Source organism: Ranitomeya variabilis, chromosome 8 (genome assembly GCF_051348905.1).
Source record: "Ranitomeya variabilis isolate aRanVar5 chromosome 8, aRanVar5.hap1, whole genome shotgun sequence".
Classification (NCBI taxonomy): Eukaryota; Metazoa; Chordata; class Amphibia; order Anura; family Dendrobatidae; genus Ranitomeya; species Ranitomeya variabilis.
The window spans coordinates 63,690,255-63,711,305 of NC_135239.1; the positions used below are offsets into that span (position 1 = coordinate 63,690,255).

The 21,051-nt window shown below is 44.4% G+C and overlaps 1 protein-coding gene across 1 annotated transcript in view; it reads right to left on the reverse strand.

The window, feature by feature from the left end:
* The window catches only part of LOC143788283 (calcium-activated chloride channel regulator 1-like), a 62,235-nt gene that overhangs the window by 5,182 nt on the left and 36,002 nt on the right, over positions 1-21,051 (reverse strand). The window contains exons 8-12 of the mRNA XM_077277823.1: positions 11,922-12,102; positions 11,233-11,330; positions 7,996-8,217; positions 6,364-6,634; positions 1,527-1,688 (exon numbers count right to left, since the gene is read on the reverse strand). Coding sequence (XP_077133938.1) covers positions 1,527-1,688; positions 6,364-6,634; positions 7,996-8,217; positions 11,233-11,330; positions 11,922-12,102 — 934 coding nt within the window. The remainder of the gene's footprint in view (positions 1-1,526; positions 1,689-6,363; positions 6,635-7,995; positions 8,218-11,232; positions 11,331-11,921; positions 12,103-21,051) is intronic.

The window sequence follows — 21,051 nt, forward strand, 5'->3', positions numbered from 1 at the left end:
AATAAAAGCACAAAAGCATTTTTTGACCTGTAAATTTTGTGCATTTAATGAAATTCAATGGAGCAAATCCACAAATAAAAAACCACGTATCCGCAAGAGAAAATGAAATCTTGAGGATTTCAAACACGCAGCGCTGGTAAGTTTACGCAGTGTGAAGAAAAGGCACAGTGGGGATGAGATTACTATAAATCCCATCCACTTTTCTTGAACTGTAATTTGCTTCATTTTTTTTGTACAAGCGAAAATATACAGTGTCGAAAACTCACCATAAACTCAGTGTGTGAACTTAACTTTTGCCAGAGTGGAAAATGGTTACAAAGACTATGGGGCTGGTTTTCTTTTACCAGAATTTTGGCATTAAAACTGTTTGAAATGTCACCAGATTTTTGGGCATCTCATATTTGCTGAAAAAGTTAGCAACATTTGACATTTTTACGTCAATTCCCAGCTAACTATTCCAAATTTTTGAAAATTGCCCAAATACAGCTAGCAAATTCATCATAATTTACACTACAAATGTGCCATAAACTAGAACTGTTCTTCCTTCTCTGACTGAAATACATTTCTCACAGTGCTATATGGCAGCTGAAGGGTTATCCAAATTCATTTAGACCACACATCTTAATGAAGGTGGCACGTCTTACTCAAACTAATTTTTCATAAAGACTGGCATGCAAAAATGCAAAGTTTTGATGATTTTGGGTGAATAAATTTTAATAATGAAGTAATATCAAAAATGTTTGAAACTTGGCTCTTGCAACCTGTCTTCTATTGCAATACGAACCAAATATGTTTTGTTTTCTCTGCAACAATCAACACAATAAGTTTTATTGCAGGTGTTATTGCCAACCTGCCAGCCATAAAACGTTTGCGACTTACGACGTACATATATGTGCAAAAGTCTGGCTTTACTGCATTGAGCAGGCTCAAGAGTTGAGCCTGCTACATTCAGCGTTGGTGATGGAACCCAAGAATAACTGCAGTCATCGGAGCTAACTTTGATAGCCATAGTTCAACCTCTTAAATGCTGCTTTCACACATTACAAGAGCAATTAAAAGAATTTAAAGGCCTCCAAAACTGCAACCTCCACTCAGGAGGTCATCGCCCACCTTCTTCCCCCATGAAATGTGTTCATAGTTTGCCATGTCAGCCAGGGGACTTCTGAAGGCCTCGATGTCTGTCATGATATTTCTAATATAAAGGAGACTAGTAATCATACAACAGACTGCATTAATGTAATATAGTAATATAGTGTACAGGCAATTAAGAGATTGCAGGTTCAAGGTGCTTATGGGGACTAATAAAAAAATTTAAAATAATTTGAGAATATATGGAAAAAAATTAAGAAAATATTTAACATCCAACATTATAGCAGCATAATCTGTTATGTGCAGGAGTAACAGGGACTCTACAGCAATAAAATTGAAGGACATTTATAACAAAAGTTTATTCACAAGAGATATTTAGAAGACATTTGCTTGATATCCAAATTTTAAGTAGATTTCAATGGACCTATGCTACTTACCATTTTCCACATAGCCAGGCACATAAAGGGCCCGATTTGTGGGTGCTACCAGTTGACTACCATCTTTTCCTTCTACACGTACTTTTAAGCTATATCTTCCATTTCCAGTATAAGAGAAGAAGTACTTTGAGAAGATTCCATCATTCTTCACTACATCCGCACCTGAATAAAGCAACAGAAGCAATTTTCAGCTACAACTGCATGAGTAATAAAATGTTACAAAGGAGTGCAGTATAGTATAGCACACAGAGGGTTAATAAAATAATAATTATTATTATTATTTATTATTGTAGCACCATTTATTTCATGGCGCTTTACATGTGAATAATAAAATTATGTGATTACTTTAATCTGGCTCACACTCTGATCACCTGGTAGCGATTTCTGTAAGTACAAGGTGCAGATGCATTTGCAAAGTCTGAAACAGAAAACTTGGAGGAAACTAAGTCAGAAAACTCCCTATGTTAGGCCGGGGTCACACTTGCGAGTGTGATGTGAGAAACTCACGCGAGTCTCTCTCATCTATACCCGGCGGCATAGTAATAGATGCAGCAACACACTCCAGTCCCGAGTGCCGGCGGCAGCACAGAGTATTGATGCTAGAGACTCGCGCAAGTTTATCAAATCACTCTCGCAAGTGTGACCCTGGCCTTAAACTCTTTCTTTTTATTGAACTGTGTGTTCACAATATATCTTTGGTCAAAAGGAGTAAATTACTCTTAAAACAATTTTATCATGTATTGGTAAACCGATATATATGTAGATATCTACTATATAATTGTCTAAGGGTCACTTCTGTCTGTCTGTCCTTCTGTCTTTCTGTCTTTCTTTCTGTCACGGATATTCATTGGTCGCGGCCTCTGTCTGTCATGGAATCCAAGTCGCTGATTGGTCTCGCCAGCTGCCTGTCATGGCTGCTGCAACCAATCAGCGACGGCCACAGTCCAATTAGTCCCTCCCTACTCCCCTTCAGTCAGTGCCCGGCGCCCGTTCCATACTCCCCGCAGTCACCGCTCACACAGGGTTAATGCCGGCGGTAACAGACCGCGTTATTCCGCGGGTAACTCACTCCGTTACCGCTGCTATTAACCCTGTGTGACCAAGTTTTTACTATTGATGCTACCTATGCAGCGTCAATAGTAAAAACATCTAATGGTAAAAATAATAAAAAAATAAAAAATCATTATATACTCACCTTCCGCCGCCTTTCCCGCTCCTCGCGACGCAGGTTCCGGTGGCAAGGATGGTCTGCGAGAAGCACCTGCTATGACGTCACGGTCATGTGACCGCGACATCATCACAGGTCCTGCGCGCCTGCGTAAGAAGGAAGCGACAGTACTACAAGTGGCCATCGGAAGGTGAGTATATGTTTATTTTTTATTTTTTAACCTGTGACATACGTGGCTGGGCAATATACTACGTGACTGCCCAATATACTACGTGGCTGGGCAATATACTATGTAGCTGGGCAATATACTACATGACTGGCCAATATACTACGTGGCTGGGCAATATACTATGTAACTCTGTGCTGTATACTATGTCGCTGTGCAATATACTACGTGGCTCTGTGTTGTATACTACGTCACTGGGTAATATACTACGTTACTGGGCAATATACTACGTGGCTGGGCAATCTACTACGTGGCTGGGCAATCTACTACGTTACTGGGCAATATACTACGTGGCTGGGCAATATACTACGTCACTGGGCAATATACTACGTGGCTGGGCAATATACTACGTGGCTGGGCAATATACTACGTGGCTGGGCAATATACTATGTGGCTGGGCAATATACTACGTGGCTGGGCAATATACTACGTCACTGGGCAATATACTACGTCACTGGGCAATATACTACGTGGGCTGGGCAATATTCTACGTGGGCTGGGCAATATACTACGTGGCTGGGCAATATACTACGTGGGCTGGGCAATATACTATGTGGACATGCATATTCTAGAATACCCGATACGTTAGAATCGGGCCACCATCTAGTGGTTACATAATACAAGAGTTACAATGAGCGGCAGTCACTATAATCATCTGAGGACAAAGTAATATAAACTCACACAAAACAAACAAAATAAAAGACCAGAGAACAAAAGGATAAAGGAGATAATTCCAATATCAAAAATGGTCCAGGATTAAATTTAAAGAATTGAATTTGAAAATCCAACCCAAAATAGAAGGTAATGGCTCTATTGTTGGCCCTTTATAAGGTCATGAAAACACAAACCAATTGCTTTTTGCACCCAATACATTTTTCGTACTGCCCATATTCCATATAGGCCATAAAGCTGTTGTGTGACAACTAGTGATAAGCGAACCCCTGGATGTTCGGGTCTGGCAGGTTCAGCCAAACAGTTAAAAAAAAGTTTGATTTGGGTACCAGAACAGTACACGAATCCGGATCTTATTCAGATGAATATGGGGTTCTGAACATCTTTTTTTTCCATGCTGTCATCTGCATGCTAGCGTTGCAAATACAGGCTCTGATCGGTGGTAAGATCATTACCACCGGTCAGAGACCTGCAGTTCCCACACTGTCAGATGACAGCATAAGCCAGCAGCTGTGACTGGATGATACCAGCAAGAGCAGGCTTCGGCCAATGGACATATATATCAGTGTGAAAATGACAGAACAGACTTTTCTTATGTCACTAGTGGAAGTTATAGGTCCTAGTGGATCCCCATGCAAACAATTTAAAGAAGTAGACACCAAGAGAGAATTTGGATGGACTTTGGAATTCCAGAGCTTCTCAGTCTCCAACCATTTATATGAACTTTATTGACAGATCACTTTTTATCCTGTGTCAGCCCCTTAGATGACATGGAACTGCAATTATATCGCTTTCTGTAACAAAAAAAATGCTAAATACAAATTTTAAAGCACGTTATGATAATCCTCTAACATTGTTAATGTGCATTTACACTAGTTGACTGTCATGAATGAGCATTCCTAGGAACACTTAATTCCGGATAATCAGCCATGGATAAACAGGTTGAAAATCACTCAACAAATGAGCGAAACGTTTACTTCTTGGGTGAAATTATTTTGATGTTTGCTTAAAAATGATCGCTCTTGGAAGAACAACATTCTGTATGAATAGGTCATGTGATGCTGAGATCAATGATATCTTCTGCACTCAGAATGAGCTATTATTGATTGTTCTGTTATATTAAATGACTACTGACCAGAAAACATATATCGGTAAACATGACAATCAACGATGATTATTGGCCGCAGGTCGTGGAGTGTAAAGCTACCCGAAAAATATTAACTGGTATAAAATTCCCGAGATCTCTTAGTAGTCAAACTTGTCAAAATGTCAAAATGTACCTAGCATCTAGCAAGCAAAATAGAAAAAAAACATTAACCCACTAGCACAGTTCTTTCTAAACTGTGTGTTCTGCTCATGAAAGAGTTAAACATTCCACACTTTGCAGACAAGTAGAGCTGGTAGGATATATTCCCATAAGGGCTTATTCACACATCATTATTTGGTCAGTATTTTGCATCAGTATTTGTGTGCCAAAACCAGGAGTGGAACTTACAGGGAAAAACTATAATTGAAAGTGTCATGCCTCAGCCGTGGGCCCAGTCTCCGCTATGCAGGGAGACCGGAGCCTATCACGCAGCTCCACTGGTACTGCTCACCCTATCAGTGGCTCCAAACAATCAGTGGCTCCTTTCTCTGATAGTAACCTGCATCCCCTTGGCAGGTCTCCTGAAAATGCTCTTAGGCGGCGCGCCCAGCTTCCTGCACATACTTAAAGCAGCAGAGCACCTGATCTCTATTAGAGCTATCTGTGCTGTGATGCTCTGTGCATAAAAGGCATCCTCCCCGTAAGGGAAGTGCCTGGGCAATGTGTTCATTCCATGGGATCCTTGCCTCCTGTTCAGGCCACACACTGCTGTGCTCTGCAATCTGAAGACTGTTGTTGGCATATTACTAATACCTCTGTCTCCTCAGATTCCACTGCAGGCAGTTTCCTATCCTGTATTCTTCTGGACACTCTGGTTTCTACTCCAGGCTGACCAAGGCTCTCCTCATGGAACCATCCATATATCACTGTCGGCTGGATCAGCCTTTCTGGGATTGCACAGAGTTTCCGCGATTTACTCCACCTTTTCTATACGGTCTGTACGGGTCATCCCTCTGGTCCGGGTTTCGCGGCATTTAGGCCACCTGGTTTTTCGACGGGGGAACGCCTGTATAGGGGTACACCTTGCCCGGTGCTCCACTACGTGGTTCTGTGTCGTGTACCAGAGGGTTCTTCCCTCAGGCACCTTTTCCCTTTTCTTAGCTTCCTTTAATAAATATCTTTGGTTTTTTGAAGCTCATTGTCCTATCTCTTTGAGTATCGGGTATGCAGCTACCACTGCACCATCAGTGGTCTAGTGAGTCCACTAAACATCAGCACATCCTGTAGTAACAGAAAGATTGGCACCTGCTCTGTGTGTTTTGGAGAAGTTCCTGGTTTTGGCATAAAAATACTGATCAAATACTGATTAAATGCTTATCAAAAATACTGATATGTGAATAAAGCCCAATTTAACAGATTTGTTGTAGAATTTTCTTCAACTGAAAGTCTTCTCTATACATCTCAATAGGGTAATATGCAGCTTGTGTATGGATTTCTGCGATGCCTCATTATGACGAAATGGACAATTGCAGAAACTTCAGTGGCGAATGACTTATGTATGAAAACATTCTGTACATTTAGCCATTGAAAGCTGTAATCAAATATTTTATCATTTTGCACAATGTAAAAGTGGTTATTAGACTTTCCTAACATTCACATTTTTTTAGTTTACACAATAGATTACCTGCTCCATTGTCCAATAGGTCCAGATAAGTTAAATTTCCCACATCGGGTTCAATAATGGCGGTAACTTTCACCCCTGTCACAGGTTGGAGCCCCTGAGTGACTGATGCATAGGCAATCATTGGATTAGGATAGCTATTTCGGACGGCATTCATGTGAGCTTGGACGGTGATCGGTTGCACGTTCTTATCTACGGCTTTAGAGTTTACAATAATTGATATGTTTTCACTGACTGCAAGTGAGTTGCACAGGTTGTACCACCACGTTCCTCTCTGAAAATATAAAGATACCGCAAGTCAAGAAGCCCAAAAGCACATATTAAACCATTTTTCAGCTCTTTAATTAAAAATCAGCTTTATTATTTTCCAAGTGAACTCAACCTATCTAGTAAGGAATAAATGGATGGTAACCAGTGGTAATCAACAACGGTATTCAGGTAGCACTTACGGTTCTAATAATGGACTAGTACAGCAATGAAGTGTGCAAACACACACACATACTGTATATATATATATATATATATATATATATATATATATATATATGTATTGCATTTATTATTTTTTATAACATGCACGCTGTGTGAGGTAGACAGTTGTGTCTAATTTTCTGGATCATGGAGATATTTCTTTTCTCTTTATAAAAAGATGACTTGCACATATCACAATCCAGACAGCACACAGTCTGTGATACACAAGCCTTGGTTTCAGGATTTATGTTTAGTGGCAAAATTAGGACACAGGGGTATTAAAAGGACCACCTTGTTGTCAGTGTGTGAAAAATAATAAAAGGTGCTGTTATTAAGGTGATTTTGTTATTGCAGTAAATTACAGATCAATTAATTCACAGTCACACTGACTATTCAGGTACAGCGCCTCCCTGTATCACTTGAATCCTTGGAATATTATCACACACAGACTGAGACTACCACTCCTATTTTGTATGTGTTTCTGCAGTCTGGTAACACAACACAGTCCCATTTGGTCCTTTCCTTTTTCTGTCCCTATGTGGAATAAGCTGTGTGCTCTGACTTCTATCCCTACATTGGAAAAACCTAAAATGGCATTGCTTGGCCAGCCCTCACATTTAGAGTCCCTGTGATAGTCTCCTCTGATTGGCTATGCTTGACTATGTGATCTGATAGCTGCACAGTATAATTGGGAAGCCGCATGGCAGCGTGGCCCACTCTTCAGTAGTGCATGAAATGACTCAGGACATTTTTTTCTTTTGCAATCCTCACAAATCAAATTACAAAGTGTTCAAATTCGTACACACCTGAAAATTCGAGGAAATTCTACTCAAAGTCGATCTTCTGCGAATCAATCTGCTCATCTCTATTTAGCAGCTGTTGTTGAGTCCAGCAGATCAGCACTTTTTCAAGAGAATAAGCAATGATCTGCAGTACATGGCAGCGATCACAACACTTTGAATAGAGCTGTACACAATGTTCACATCCAACCACCACCAGAGCTGATAACAGCTGATCCCCATTGGTGCCAGGTGGTGCTACCTACCTACCCCACAGATTTGATATTGATAACCTATCCTGAAGTAGGTCATAAATATCGTGACCAGACTACCAATATTAATAACTGATTAATACAAAATATCCATAATTACAGACACGTTTTACCTGAGCCGTTCCTGGGATTGCCAGTCTGGAAGATTTCGAGGTAGAGTCACTGATGAAATTTGCCTCTGTATATAATAGACCATTAGGATCATGTAACGTAATGTTTGGTACTGCAGTTCTCCAGGTAACTAGAAAGAAAGTGTCATTTCCCACCGTGCTGTCTATTATGACGCTGCCATTCATACATTTGCTCGGCTGAACAGTTGATCCAGTGCTTTCCAGCTGTTAAAATATCAACAGGAAATGTTTCCATAAAAATACAAGGAAGGTCAGCCATCTCTGGAAATATTCATGTTAACATCATTTGTTACATGTGAATATTGTGAAACAATTGCTATGTTTAATGTATATTTAGTCTGGAAACATTCGGTCAGATTTGTGAAGCTGTCTTTGTTGCCCACAGCAACCAATCACAGCGCAGCTTTCATTTTTCAATAGCCGATTATGAAATGAAAGCTGTGCTGTGATTGGTTGCTACGGGCAATAAAGACAGCTCTTATACAGTGGGGGAAATAATTATTTGATCCCTTGCTGATTTTGTACATTTACCCACTGACAAAGACATGAACAGTCTATAATTTTAAGGGTAGGTTCATTTTAACATTGAGAGATAGAATATCAAAAATAAAATCCAGAAAATCACATTGTATAAATTACATACATTTATTTGCATTTCGCAGCGAGAAATAACCATTTCCTTCACTGTAAGTAGCTTCATAACGCTCTCACTTATAATGCTTCTAATTTTATTCTGGCTTTTTTCCACTTTTCTCTTTTGTAAATTATGCATAGCAATATTTCTTTCACCTATTTTGAGAAATCAAATTAGAAGCAACGACCATAACTTCTTAAAACATTTTAAATATTTTTCCAGATGACCTTCAGATTTGACACTATTGGTGTGTCAGTTGGCTTTTGTAAATGTGTAAGGCCTTGTTTCCCCGAGCATACTCTGTTTTCAATGCCCCTGATCAGATAACAATTCCAATATAACCCCTCAAACTGAAATGCATTTAAAGGGATTGTTAGGGGAGAAATTATTTATGTAATTATTCAACGTGTAGCGGCCATTGACAGATACTCTATCAAAGCTTCTATTCTTTTTTACACAGGCAGACTTGGCTCAGGACACTGTGCTGCAGGTCCACAGGTTCTGCTGAACAAATTGGCTGATGCCAATTCTGACTTTGGAAACCCCTAGTAGAGGAGACATACAAGGCTGCAATTTAATGGGATATCCAGGGTTTAAAAAAAAGGTATGTAGCTGCTAACAAAGCCAACTACCTGTCTGTTATACCCTGCACCAGTCATTGACTGCTCCTGCCAGAGATTCAGCTGCTCCCTGTCAACAAAGCAGAAATTTCTCTTCCTGTTGACAGGGCGGGACTGCTACTGTCATGCTGATTGACTGCCAACTTCTCCAATTAGGCAGCGGAGGACAGGCTCTTAATCAGCATTACACCAGTAGTCTGGCCCTGTGAACAGGAAGACAAACTGCCACTCTGCTGATGTGACATGTGCGGAAGTCTGTGCCAGCAGAGAATGGTGCCAAGCACAACAGGCAGGTAGGTAACAACTACCTGACTGAAAGTGCTTATGCATTTTTTTTTAATAAAGTCCCGGATATCCCCTTTAACTGTAGGTGAAATAGACCTGTGCCAATATGAGATCCCTGTTTTGAACAGCTGACATGTGCCTGGAATAGCTGCGGGTGGAATCGTGATCCACCTGCAGCTATAAACAAGTTAAATGCCACTGTAAAACTCTGACAGAGCCATTTAACGTACGCTTCTGGCCATCGGGCTGGAAATCCTCCCACCTGTGACCCCCGTCACATGATCGCGGGTCACCGGTGGGTTGGCATGACAACCAAAGGTCTCCTAGAGACCTCTATGGTTGTCAGTGCCGGATGGCTATGAGCACCACCCAGTGGTCGGCGATCGTAGCAAGTCAGCAATTCTGTTACATATAGGCGATCTGATCATTGCCTGTATGTAGAAAAGCAAATCAGGTTATGGCAGCTTCTATTCACTCATGGAGACTATTGAAGGATGCCAAAAGTTAAAAAAAGTTTTAACCCCTTCATGACTGGAGCTATTTTGGGTTTTGCATTCTCATTTTTCGCTCCCCTTCTTCCCAGAGCCATAACTTTTTTATTTTTCTGTCACTATGGCCATGTGAGGGCTTATTTTTTGTGGGACAAGTTGTACTTTTGATCAACTCCATTGGTTTTACCATGTCATGTACTAGAAAACGGGAAAATAATTCCAAGTGCGGTGAAATTGCAAAAAAAGTGCAATCCCACACTTATTTTCTGTTTGGATTTTTTGCTAGGTTCACTAAATGCTAAAACTTACCTGCCATGATGATTCTCCATTGCCTCTGAGTTCATAGACACCAAACATGTCTAGATTCTTTTTTATGGAAGTAGTGAAAAAAAATTCCAAACTTTGCTAAAAAAATTTTTATTTTTTTTACCATTTTCCAATACCCGCAGCGTCTCCATTTTTCGTGATCTCGGGTTGGGTGAGGGCTTAAAAAAATAAGAATAAAAAAAGGGATTAACCTGATCGCTAAACTGCGCAGTGAGAAAAAATTCAAAACCGCCAGAATTACTTTATTTTTGGGTCACTGCGACATTGCATTAAAATGCAATAAAGGGCGATCAAAAGATTGCATCTGCACTAAAATGGTATTATTAAAAACGTCAACTCGGCACGCAAAAAATAAGCCCTCTCCCAACCCCAGATCATGAAAAATGGAGACGCTACAGGTCTCGGAAAAATGGTGCAATTTTTTTTTTTTGTAACAAACTTTGAATCTTTTTTCACCCCATAAATAAAAAAGAACCTAGACATGTTTGGTGTCTATGCACTCGGAATGACCTGAAGAATCATAATGGCAGGTCCATTTTAGCATTTGGTGAACATGGTAAAAAAAATCTAAAAAGCTGTTGTGGAATTGCACTTTTTTGCAATTTCACCACACTTGGAATTCTTTTCCCTTTTTTGAGTACCATAAATGATATGGTAAAACCAATGGTGTCGTTCAAATGTACAACTTGTCCTACAATAAACAAGCCCTAACATGGCCATATTGATGGAAAAATAAAAAAGTTATGGCTCTGGGAAGAAGGGGAGGGAAAAACAGAAACGTGAAAATGAAAATGGGCAGGGTCTCTACTATATATTTCTGATCTGATAGAGATACAGATATAGAAATGTGAAGGTGTCCCACCTGAATAGAAACGTCTCCAGTCAAAGGCTGAATCCCGCTGAAAGCATCTATCAAACCATTGCTGTCCACTTTATCCGTGGCTCTGTAGTTTAATCCACCTGTGGAAAAAAATAAATATTATTTGTTTGTTGCAATCGCCCTAAAATATACTTTGCACATTCATGCCTTTTCTTCCTTTGTTTGCTTGTCTATTCATGCCTGCAGATGCTGCAAATTCAATAGCCTTTTACTTTCCCTTTGGCAGCTTTTGCATGACGACGATCTTTCATCCACATACAGTTGTACAATTTTTACTCACTTAACAGGTTTCATACACGTGCACAGAAAAAGGCGGATTTTTACGGTAATGGCTCATGCACTGAGCTGCAGTACTGCTGTTCTGTACTTTTTATGAGGAGCTGTAATAAGGCTGCTATTAAGGTGCATAAGGCCTCTACTGTACCCCTCTATACTTCTGTGTTTATGCAGAATTTTTTATTTGATTTTGCATAAATCTGACAAATGTGAAGATATTTACAAGCTCCATACGTATCCTATATATATTAGGTGTTTCTCCTAGGAGCAATGCTTCTAGGAAGAATATCTCATTCAGAACCAGTTCATCATTGCAGATTTCTCTGAAGCTCCAAGTGCCGTAAGGTCCTGTTGCAATGTGTATGAGTCTTTATTTCTCACACTTGTAAACCCACCTGTCATTTCAGCAATATCTTCCAGGGATTTGGAGGCGCTTGGACCAAGAGCTATGAAATGAATAATTGCGCCACTCTCTTTTATATCAGGAAAGCACCGTCTAGTGTCATAAAGGTCTTCTCCGTCTGTCAGTAAGACAATTTCTGTGCCATCTGTTGACCCATCAAATTTTTTGTTCACCTAGAAATAGACGAATACATATATGGAATGAAGAAGTAGTGAACACGGCACTCAGGGCTTCTTAGAGGTGCACAAGTTAGGTATCCAACCCGTCATATAATAGCAATAAATTACTTGGCACTCAGGCGATCTTATATGCAACGATGAAAGGTGAACAATTGGTTTATTAAGTGCATCCAGTTCAAAAATGTAAACGTTTTCGGTCTAATAACAAGACCTTCATCAGAAACAGTTTTCGAAGTACTGGAAGCCACAAATAACCTGTATGGGTCCACACAGGTGTCAGCGTCAGACAATGCCCGGGAGAAGTAAGCGCCTTAATACGCCTGGAAATGTGAGGAATAAGCGCTGTTACGGGGCGAGACACTCGCAGGAGAGATGGCGCTGTAACTTTGAGGAATGTTCTTCCACACTAATGCACTAGGGCAAATCATCAAGATCCGCTGCTGGCATCTCTCTTTGCAATTGCCCATTAATAGCATCCCAGAAGTGTTCGATGGTACACATGTCCAGAGACACTGCAGGCCATAGTGGCATGATTAAACCACGCAGGCTGCTCACAGTAGCAAGATCTACATGTGGACTGGCATTGTCATGTTGAAAATGACTCCTGGAACACTAAAGAAATAGTTGTACCACTGGTTCCATGACCAAATCAATGTAATGCTGATTTGTTAGTTTTTCTGGAATGAAGACAGGTTTGGCTACTGTACATTATGCCTCCCAACACCATAATCTCAGGAATAAGACTGATTTGACATTCCCTCCAGAAGACCTCTTATAGCATTGTTCTCATCAGATTTGAAGAATGGGATGTAGCGAAAGTGATCTATTTTTGCAGTCCAAGTGAAATTGTAGCACCCCAGGTAACCGGTTGCTACAGTGATGTTGCCTTCCTTTTGGGGAGGGTAATATCACGCTTGGAGGCAATGGAGTTCTCTTTACCAGGTAAGGCACCCACACACAACACATTCCAAATCCAAGCAAGGAGGGGGAGCTCAGGACCCGGATTCAGGGGAGCTTCCCTTGGCTTTATGTATCCTGATCTGGAGGATGAGCTAGTTAGTTGGTCAGAGACACTGAAGGAGAAAGAAGTCTGGAACTGAGTGCAGACAGAGAGGCCTAGCAGCCACGTGGGAGCTGCAGCCTCTGGAAAGAGAGAGAACCTGAAGGGTTGTTGAATGTGGTGGAGCTACAGAAGGACGGAGCAGAGGAGAGATAAAGGGCTCAGAGGGGAACAGCGATAGGACACCCTCAGAGCCATAGCGCAGGAGCCGGGTACCAGGAGCCCAAGGCCTTAGTGGAAATGTATGACACTGGGCAGAACTGGAGGACTAAGAACTTTATGTGATAGGCCCACACCACACCTGAGACGCAGCAGCACCTGAAGAGGCCGGGGCATGATAGAGTCCCTGTAAAATGGCTCAAGCTGCCCGTCATGCAGGTACCTGTCCCAGGACAGGGGGAAACAATGAAGACCTTGTTAGAAAGCTTCAGGCAGCAGGGACCTCACACCACAGCGCAAGGAGGAAAGGCTCACAGACCTCAACTGGGAATGAGATTCTCCCGTTGCTTCTGAGCCAGCCGGACCACCACCACCCATGCCTGGTATCCTGGACTGTGGCCTGCTAACAACAGTAAACCAGGTAAAGACTTTATACATTGTGTCCTCTATTCATTCCTCGGCATATAACATCTCTGCCACACACCTTGGGAGCCCTGGGGACCCCGCTTCACCTGTGGGAAGCGTCACCATCACTGCTGCATCAACATCCCCCAGAGGACCCCTTTAAAAGCAGCGTCGGTCACCCTGACCGAAAACCACAGGTAGCGTCACGACAAACATTAATTAACCCCCTTTACATGGGTGCCCAGGGCCATGGACCGGGTCGCAGCCACTGTGATATCCCCTTTAAGACCGGACCCGGTATCGAGTGCCCCACGGCCCTGGCGGGCGACCCATTTTGGCATCACAAACAGGATGGACCGACCCATTGAAATGGGTCCTGTGCGCCATGGACTGTAATGGGCTGTGTTATACTGTGTGAAATTGTAATATGGCTGCCATTGCTGTGCCACGAGGCGGACAGAGAACAAGAAAAGATGTGTTGCAATGGGTGGAGTTCAAGAACTGGCGCGAAAGCTGGATCCATCCACTACAGTGACTTTCATGCCAGAAAAACATGTCGTCACCAGGACGGATCGACCCCCAGAGATGGCCGGCGGGAAAATGGAAGAGACACCGCCCAGAATGCCCAGGAAGCGTGATAGAGAAAGACGCGGGAAAGCAGAGCAGCAGCATGGCTACACGCTACCTGAAAAAGACATTGGCGGATAGCTGTGAAAGACAGCCAGAATCTGCCAACACTTGTGAAGATGTCCCCGGTCCGGAGTGGCATGAAACCTTGGATCTGCAACCTACCATGGACCCGGAGCTTCTCACTGCAGAAATGGAGGAGCTGGCTGTTATGATCCGGTGACTTTGGAGCCGCATGAAACTTTCTCAGGAGTAGGTGGAACCTGTACTGACCGCAAATCCTGAACTAACACCGCAACTAGAAGTAGCCGTGGGGTGTGCCTAACAAACCCTAGACACCTCGACACAGCCGGAGAACTAAATACCCCTGTAGATGGAAATAGGAATGCTATCTTGCCTCAGAGCAGAACCCCAAAGGATAGGCAGCCCCCCACGAATATTGACTGTGAATAGGAGAGGAAAGACGCACGCAGGCAGAAAACAGAATTCAGCAAAAGAGGCCACTCTAGCCAAATAGGGAAAGACAGGACAGAATACCAAGCGGTCAGTACTAAAACCCTTCCAAAAATATCCACAGCAGATAATACAAAAAGTTCCACAATATAACTAAAGACATGGAATGTATATCTGCAACTCCTGAGAATCTAACAAGACTGATAACATACTGACACAATCTAAGCGGGACAAAAACTGAATAGCACTGAATTATTGAGCACACAGCATGTGTGCAACAGAAACAAAACCAGACACTTATCTTTGCTGGTTTGGTAGCAAGGCAGAAGGGACCAAACAAGGACCAACACCTCCCAACAACAATGGACAACTGGCAAGGACTAATGAATCCTGCACGCCTAAATATTCCAGTCAGAACTGCAATCAGCAGAAACACCTGACCAGGACTGCAACTCAGGGACAACTGCATTACCTCCTACAACCACTGGAGGGAGCCCAAAAGCAGAATTCACAACAGTACCCCCCCCTTGAGGAGGGGTCACCGAACCCTCACCAGAGCCCCCAGGTCGATCAGGATGAGCCAGATGAAAAGCATGAACCAAATCAGCAGCATGGACATCAGAGGCAAAAACCCAAGAATTATCCTCCTGGCCATAACCCTTCCATTTGACAAGATACTGAAGCTTCCGCCTTGAAAAACGAGAATCCAAAATCTTCTCAACCACATACTCCAACTCCCCATCAACCACCACAGGGGCCAGAGGATCAACAGAGGGAACAACGGGTACCACATATTTCCGCAATAAAGATCTATGGAAGACATTATGGATAGCAAAAGAGGCCGGAAGCGCCAATCGAAAAGACACCGGATTAATAATCCCAGAAACTTTATAAGGACCAATAAAACGAGGCTTAAACGTAGGAGAAGAAACCTTCATAGGAACATGATGGGAAGACAACCAGACCAGATCCCCAACCCGAAGCCGGGAACCAACACACCGACGACGGTTAGCAAAACGTTGAGCCTCCTCCTGAGACAACACCAAATTGTCCACCACATGAGCCCAAATCTGCTGCAACCTGTCAACCACAGAATCCACACCAGGACAGTCAGAAGGCTCAACCTGCCCAGAAGAAAAACGAGGATGAAAACCAAAATTACAAAAAAAAGGAGAAACCCAGGTAGCCGAACTAGCCCGATTATTAAGGGCAAACTCGGCCAATGGCAAAAAGGCCACCCAATCATCCTGATCAGCAGACACAAAGCATCTCAAATAAGTCTCCAAGGTCTGATTAGTTCGCTCGGTTTGGCCATTTGTCTGAGGATGAAATGCAGAGGAAAAAGATAAATCAATGCCCAGCCTAGCACTAAAGGCCCGCCAAAACCTAGAAACAAACTGGGAACCTCTGTCGTACACAATATTCTCCGGAATACCATGCAAACGAACCACATGCTGAAAAAACAACGAAACCAAATCTGAAGAGGAAGGCAATTTAGGCAAAGGCACCAAATGAACCGTCTTAGAGAACCGGTCACAAACAACCCAGATAACAGACATCCTCTGGGAAACAGGAAGATCAGAAATAAAATCCATAGAAATATGCGTCCAGGGCCTCTCAGGGACCGGCAATGGCAAAAGCAACCCACTAGCACGAGAACAACAAGGCTTGGCCCGCGCACAAGTCTCACAGGACTGCACAAAAGAACGCACATCACGTGATAAAGAAGGCCACCAAAAGGACCTACCAACCAAGTCTCTGGTACCAAAAATACCAGGATGACCAGCCAACACAGAACAGTGAACCTCAGAAATCACTCTACTAGTCCATCTGTCAGGAACAAACAGTTTCCCCACTGGACAGCGATCAGGTCTGTCAGCTTGAAATTCCTGAAGAACCCGTCGTAAATCAGGGGAAATGGCAGAAAGAACCACCCCTTCTTTCAGAATGCCGACCGGTTGAAGGACCTCAGGAGAATCAGACAAAAAACTCCTAGAAAGGGCATCAGCCTTAATATTCTTAGAACCTGGAAGATACGAGACCACAAAATCAAAACGGGAAAAAAACAATGACCATCAAGCCTGTCTAGGATTCAGCCGTTTGGCAGACTCGAGGTAAATCAAATTCTTATGATCGGTCAAGACCAAAATACGGTGCTTAGCTCCCTCAAGCCAATGTCGCCACTCCTCAAACGCCCACTTCATAGCCAACAACTCCCGATTGCCGACATCATAATTGCGTTCAGCAGGCGAAAATTTACGGGAAAAGAAGGCACACGGTTTCATCAAGGAACCAACAGGATCCCTCTGAGACAAAACGGCCCCTGCCCCAATCTCAGAAGCGTCAATCTCAACCTGAAACGGAAGAGAAACATCCGGTTGGCGCAACACCGGAGCAGAAGTAAATCGACGTTTAAGCTCCTGAAAGGCAGAAACAGCCGCAGAGGACCAATTCGCCACATCAGCGCCTTTCTTCGTCAAATCGGTCAATGTTTTAACCACGCTGGAAAAGTTAGCAATGAAACGGCGATAAAAATTTGCAAAACCCCAAAATTTCTGAAGGCTCTTTACGGACGTAGGTTGAATCCAATCATGAATGGCCTGAACCTTAACCGGATCCATCTCAATAGATGAAGGAGAAAAAATAAAACCCAAAAATGAAACCTTTTGTACCCCAAACAGACACTTAGACCCCTTCACAAACAAAGCATTGTCACAAAGGATCTGAAAAACCATCATGACCTGTTCCACATGAGACTCCCAATCATCAGAAAAAATCAGAATATCGTCCAAATAAACAATCAAGAATTTATCAATATAAGTCCGGAAGATATCATGCATGAAAGATTGAAAAACAGATGGAGCATTAGTAAGCCCGAACGGCATCACAAGATATTCAAAATGGCCTTCGGGCGTATTGAAAGCAGTTTTCCATTCATCAACCTGCTTAATACGAACAAGATTATACGCCCCCCGAAGGTCAATCTTAGTAAACCAACTAGCCCCCTTAATCCTAGCAAACAAATCGGAAAGCAAAGGTAAAGGGTATTGAAACTTGACCGTGATCTTATTCAAGAGCCGATAATCAATACAGGGTCTCAAGGAGCCATCCTTCTTAGCAACAAAAAAAAATCCCGCTCCCATGGGTGAAGAAGATGGCCAAATATGCCCTTTCTCCAAAGACTCCTTAACATAACTCCGCATAGCGGTATGTTCAGGCACAGACAGGTTGAAGAGTCGGCCCTTAGGAAACTTACAGCCTGGAATCAAATCAATCGCACAATCACAGTCCCTGTGCGGTGGAAGAGAACTGGACTTGGGCTCATCGAATACATCCTGAAAATCAGACAAAAACTCTGGAATTTCGGAAAAGGAAGAAGAGGAGATGGACATTAAGGGAACATCATTATGAACCCCCTGACAACCCCAACTAGTCACAGACATAGACTTCCAATCCAATACAGGATTATGTACCTGCAACCACGGAAAACCCAGCACAATAGTGCAGCGCCCCAGAGTCCTGGTCGTTGCAGTACTGAAGCTCTGCCGCTAAGGGGAGCTATGGTACGTCTGATGGCACTGAAGGAGTTCATCTGACCAGGTATCACATACACCAATACATGTCACAAGCGGCCCTCCAGGGGGAGCTAAGGGTTCTATTCATTAGGCCACTCCTCACCTTGTGGGTAAACTGGGGGTCAGGCAGGAAGTTAGAACAGAAAGCTGACTGGGTTGGAACCAGGCAACACGTTGTGGCAGAGGGTGTTGTGGGGGAAGATTCGGTAGGGTCCCTGTCAGGTTTGGGACCCTGACAGAGGCCTGGCAACGAGAAAGAAGTTCACGGGACCGTGCCTGCTCGGCATAGCGGCGGTGCCCTAAGAAAGGATCAGAAGCGAGATATATTGTGCTGAGTGAGAAACGAGATCAAAGCAAGAAGGAGAATACCAGTAGGAGTCGTGCTGTAAGACCGAGGCAACATCCTACTGAGGCGCACAACCGGCGGCCGGAACGCCGAGGAAGTATTTCTATATATAGCTTCAGGCAATATTTCAAACCAACGGCAGGACAGTCAGTCACAGGCGGGCTGTCTCACCTAAATCACCTAAGAAGACATAGGGGGCAACCTGTGGAGAGGGGCAACTCTAGGGTCCCGGAAGAGCTCCGAGCCTACCCGTCATACGGGTGCGTCCCAACCGTAACATCAGGGAGGGACAGAGGATTAGCAGAACATCATCTAATCGAGTTGTGAGGGAACACGAGAAACAGACACAACAGTTGTGGGGACTATCCCGTAAGCACAGCAGGGGAGGACATAGCGCTAGCAGGAAGGCACAGATTTCCACCTGCAAAGGGAACTCTGGAGGTGCCATTGGACCGGCCGGACTTGCGCAGCCTGGTTGACCGTATTCCGGACAGAGGACCCAGAATCCTTCAGTAAAGAGGTAAAGAGACTGCAACCTGGTGTCCTCGTTATTTACCGCGACCTGCACAGCACGGCAACCTCACCACCACACCTTCACCGTTCACTGGACGCTCCCCCGCGCAGGCAGGGCCACGGACCGGGTCTAGCCACTGTGACAACCCCAGAACAGAGACTCAGAGGCCCGGTACCGGGTACCCCTCGGCCTGGCGGCAGTGGGGGCGCTCCATTTTGGCGTCACGAACAGGATCTACTTATGCCTGAAGAATCAGGTCATGTGTGCCTTGGAACTGTGATTTATCGTGCTTGGACTGTGCTTTATTGGGAGAACTGTGTGCTGCCATTACTACAAGGATTACCGCCAAAACCGCCGCCATTGCAGCGCTGAGGAGAAGCGCAGGAGAAGAAGAGGGGCGTGGAGTAGGCGTAGACAAGCTGTAGAGCGCGAAAGACAATGGCCGCCCAGTCTAAATATTTCTGTGTCCTGAGGACGTGTCCGTCAACAGCCGAGGTCCGCCTCCTGATCCTGTTTGGAGGGTGGAGACCATGGAGACGGGGCCGCCCACGAAAGAGACCGCGGGAAGAAGACACTGGAGAGGAGATAAAGATGGCAACGTCGGGAGTACCGCGTGGGGATGACCTGACTCGGCATGAAGCCGCACCACCTGGCACAGCCTCGGAGGCGCCATTGTTGCGGGGACTGGCCCTTACGGAGCCACCGATGGGTCGACCCAACTGGCAGATGTCCGAGGAGTGTGTGGCCGCAGCTGAGGCCCGACAGATAGCACGCCGCTTGGAGGCTGATGCCCGCGTGCTCGCTCGGCTGGGCCAGCCCACGGAGGTCCGCCTGTCTCCGGTGTCCCCTGCTCCTCCCAACCCGGCCGTGGCTGAAGGTACGCTGCGGGCGCAGGGCATGAGAATCCTGCCGGAGGCCGAACACCTGCGGCGCCTGATGACGGCATGGCGGAGCCGGCCCCAGCCTGCAGCCCAGATTGACCTGACCAGCGTGGAGGAAACCCCGCCGTCACACTGGGGTGTAGTGGTGTCCTTTAACTCCTGACACGGACGGGGAGTTATACAGGAGATTGGGGAGCCGCTACAGGTCCGTGTAGATCGGGAGGAATTGGAGCCCTGCGGAGGAAGGTTCGCTCGCGACCTGGAGCCAGATGACGCTGTGACCTACACCAGATGGAGGAGGGAGGTCAGCTGGGTAGCTCGGGGCATCCAGCGGTGCGTCGCACTCCAGGCCGCTGCCGGAACACCAGAAGACGAACCTCCTGCTGAAAAGGCAATGGAACCTGTCCCTGCGGAGCAGCGGGGAACCCGGACCCACCACGTACCTTGGGGGCGTGCCGGCCCATCAGTGAGGAGGGCATCACGGCGAGGGATCCTGTCATTGCTGGGGCAGGAACCGCTCCTTGGATCGGCAGCGTGACCCGTTGGTCTGGTGAGGCCCGGAAGGAAACCACCTTCTGCACTACAAGAGTAAGATCTTAAAACTTTGCATTATATGTAAATAGTTCTTCAAACTGTTTGTTTTCTGCTATGTTGCTGCTAAAACCCATCCAGGGTTAACTCTAAAGGGATCCCTTTGTTGACCCGGGATCCCTATTGCTTTTTGGTTGTTTTTCTACCTTTTGCTCCGTTACTAAGAAACTGCTGGAATCATGAACGATGCATGATACAAACTCCTTGTAAATAGTTTGCACCTTCTTAAAGGTGCTCCTTACTGGTTTTACATACAAGAAGGACGCTTTGCGAAGATACAGTTCTTGGAACCCGCACCGGAGTTCTTACCGTGTACGGACTGGTAGCTGGAG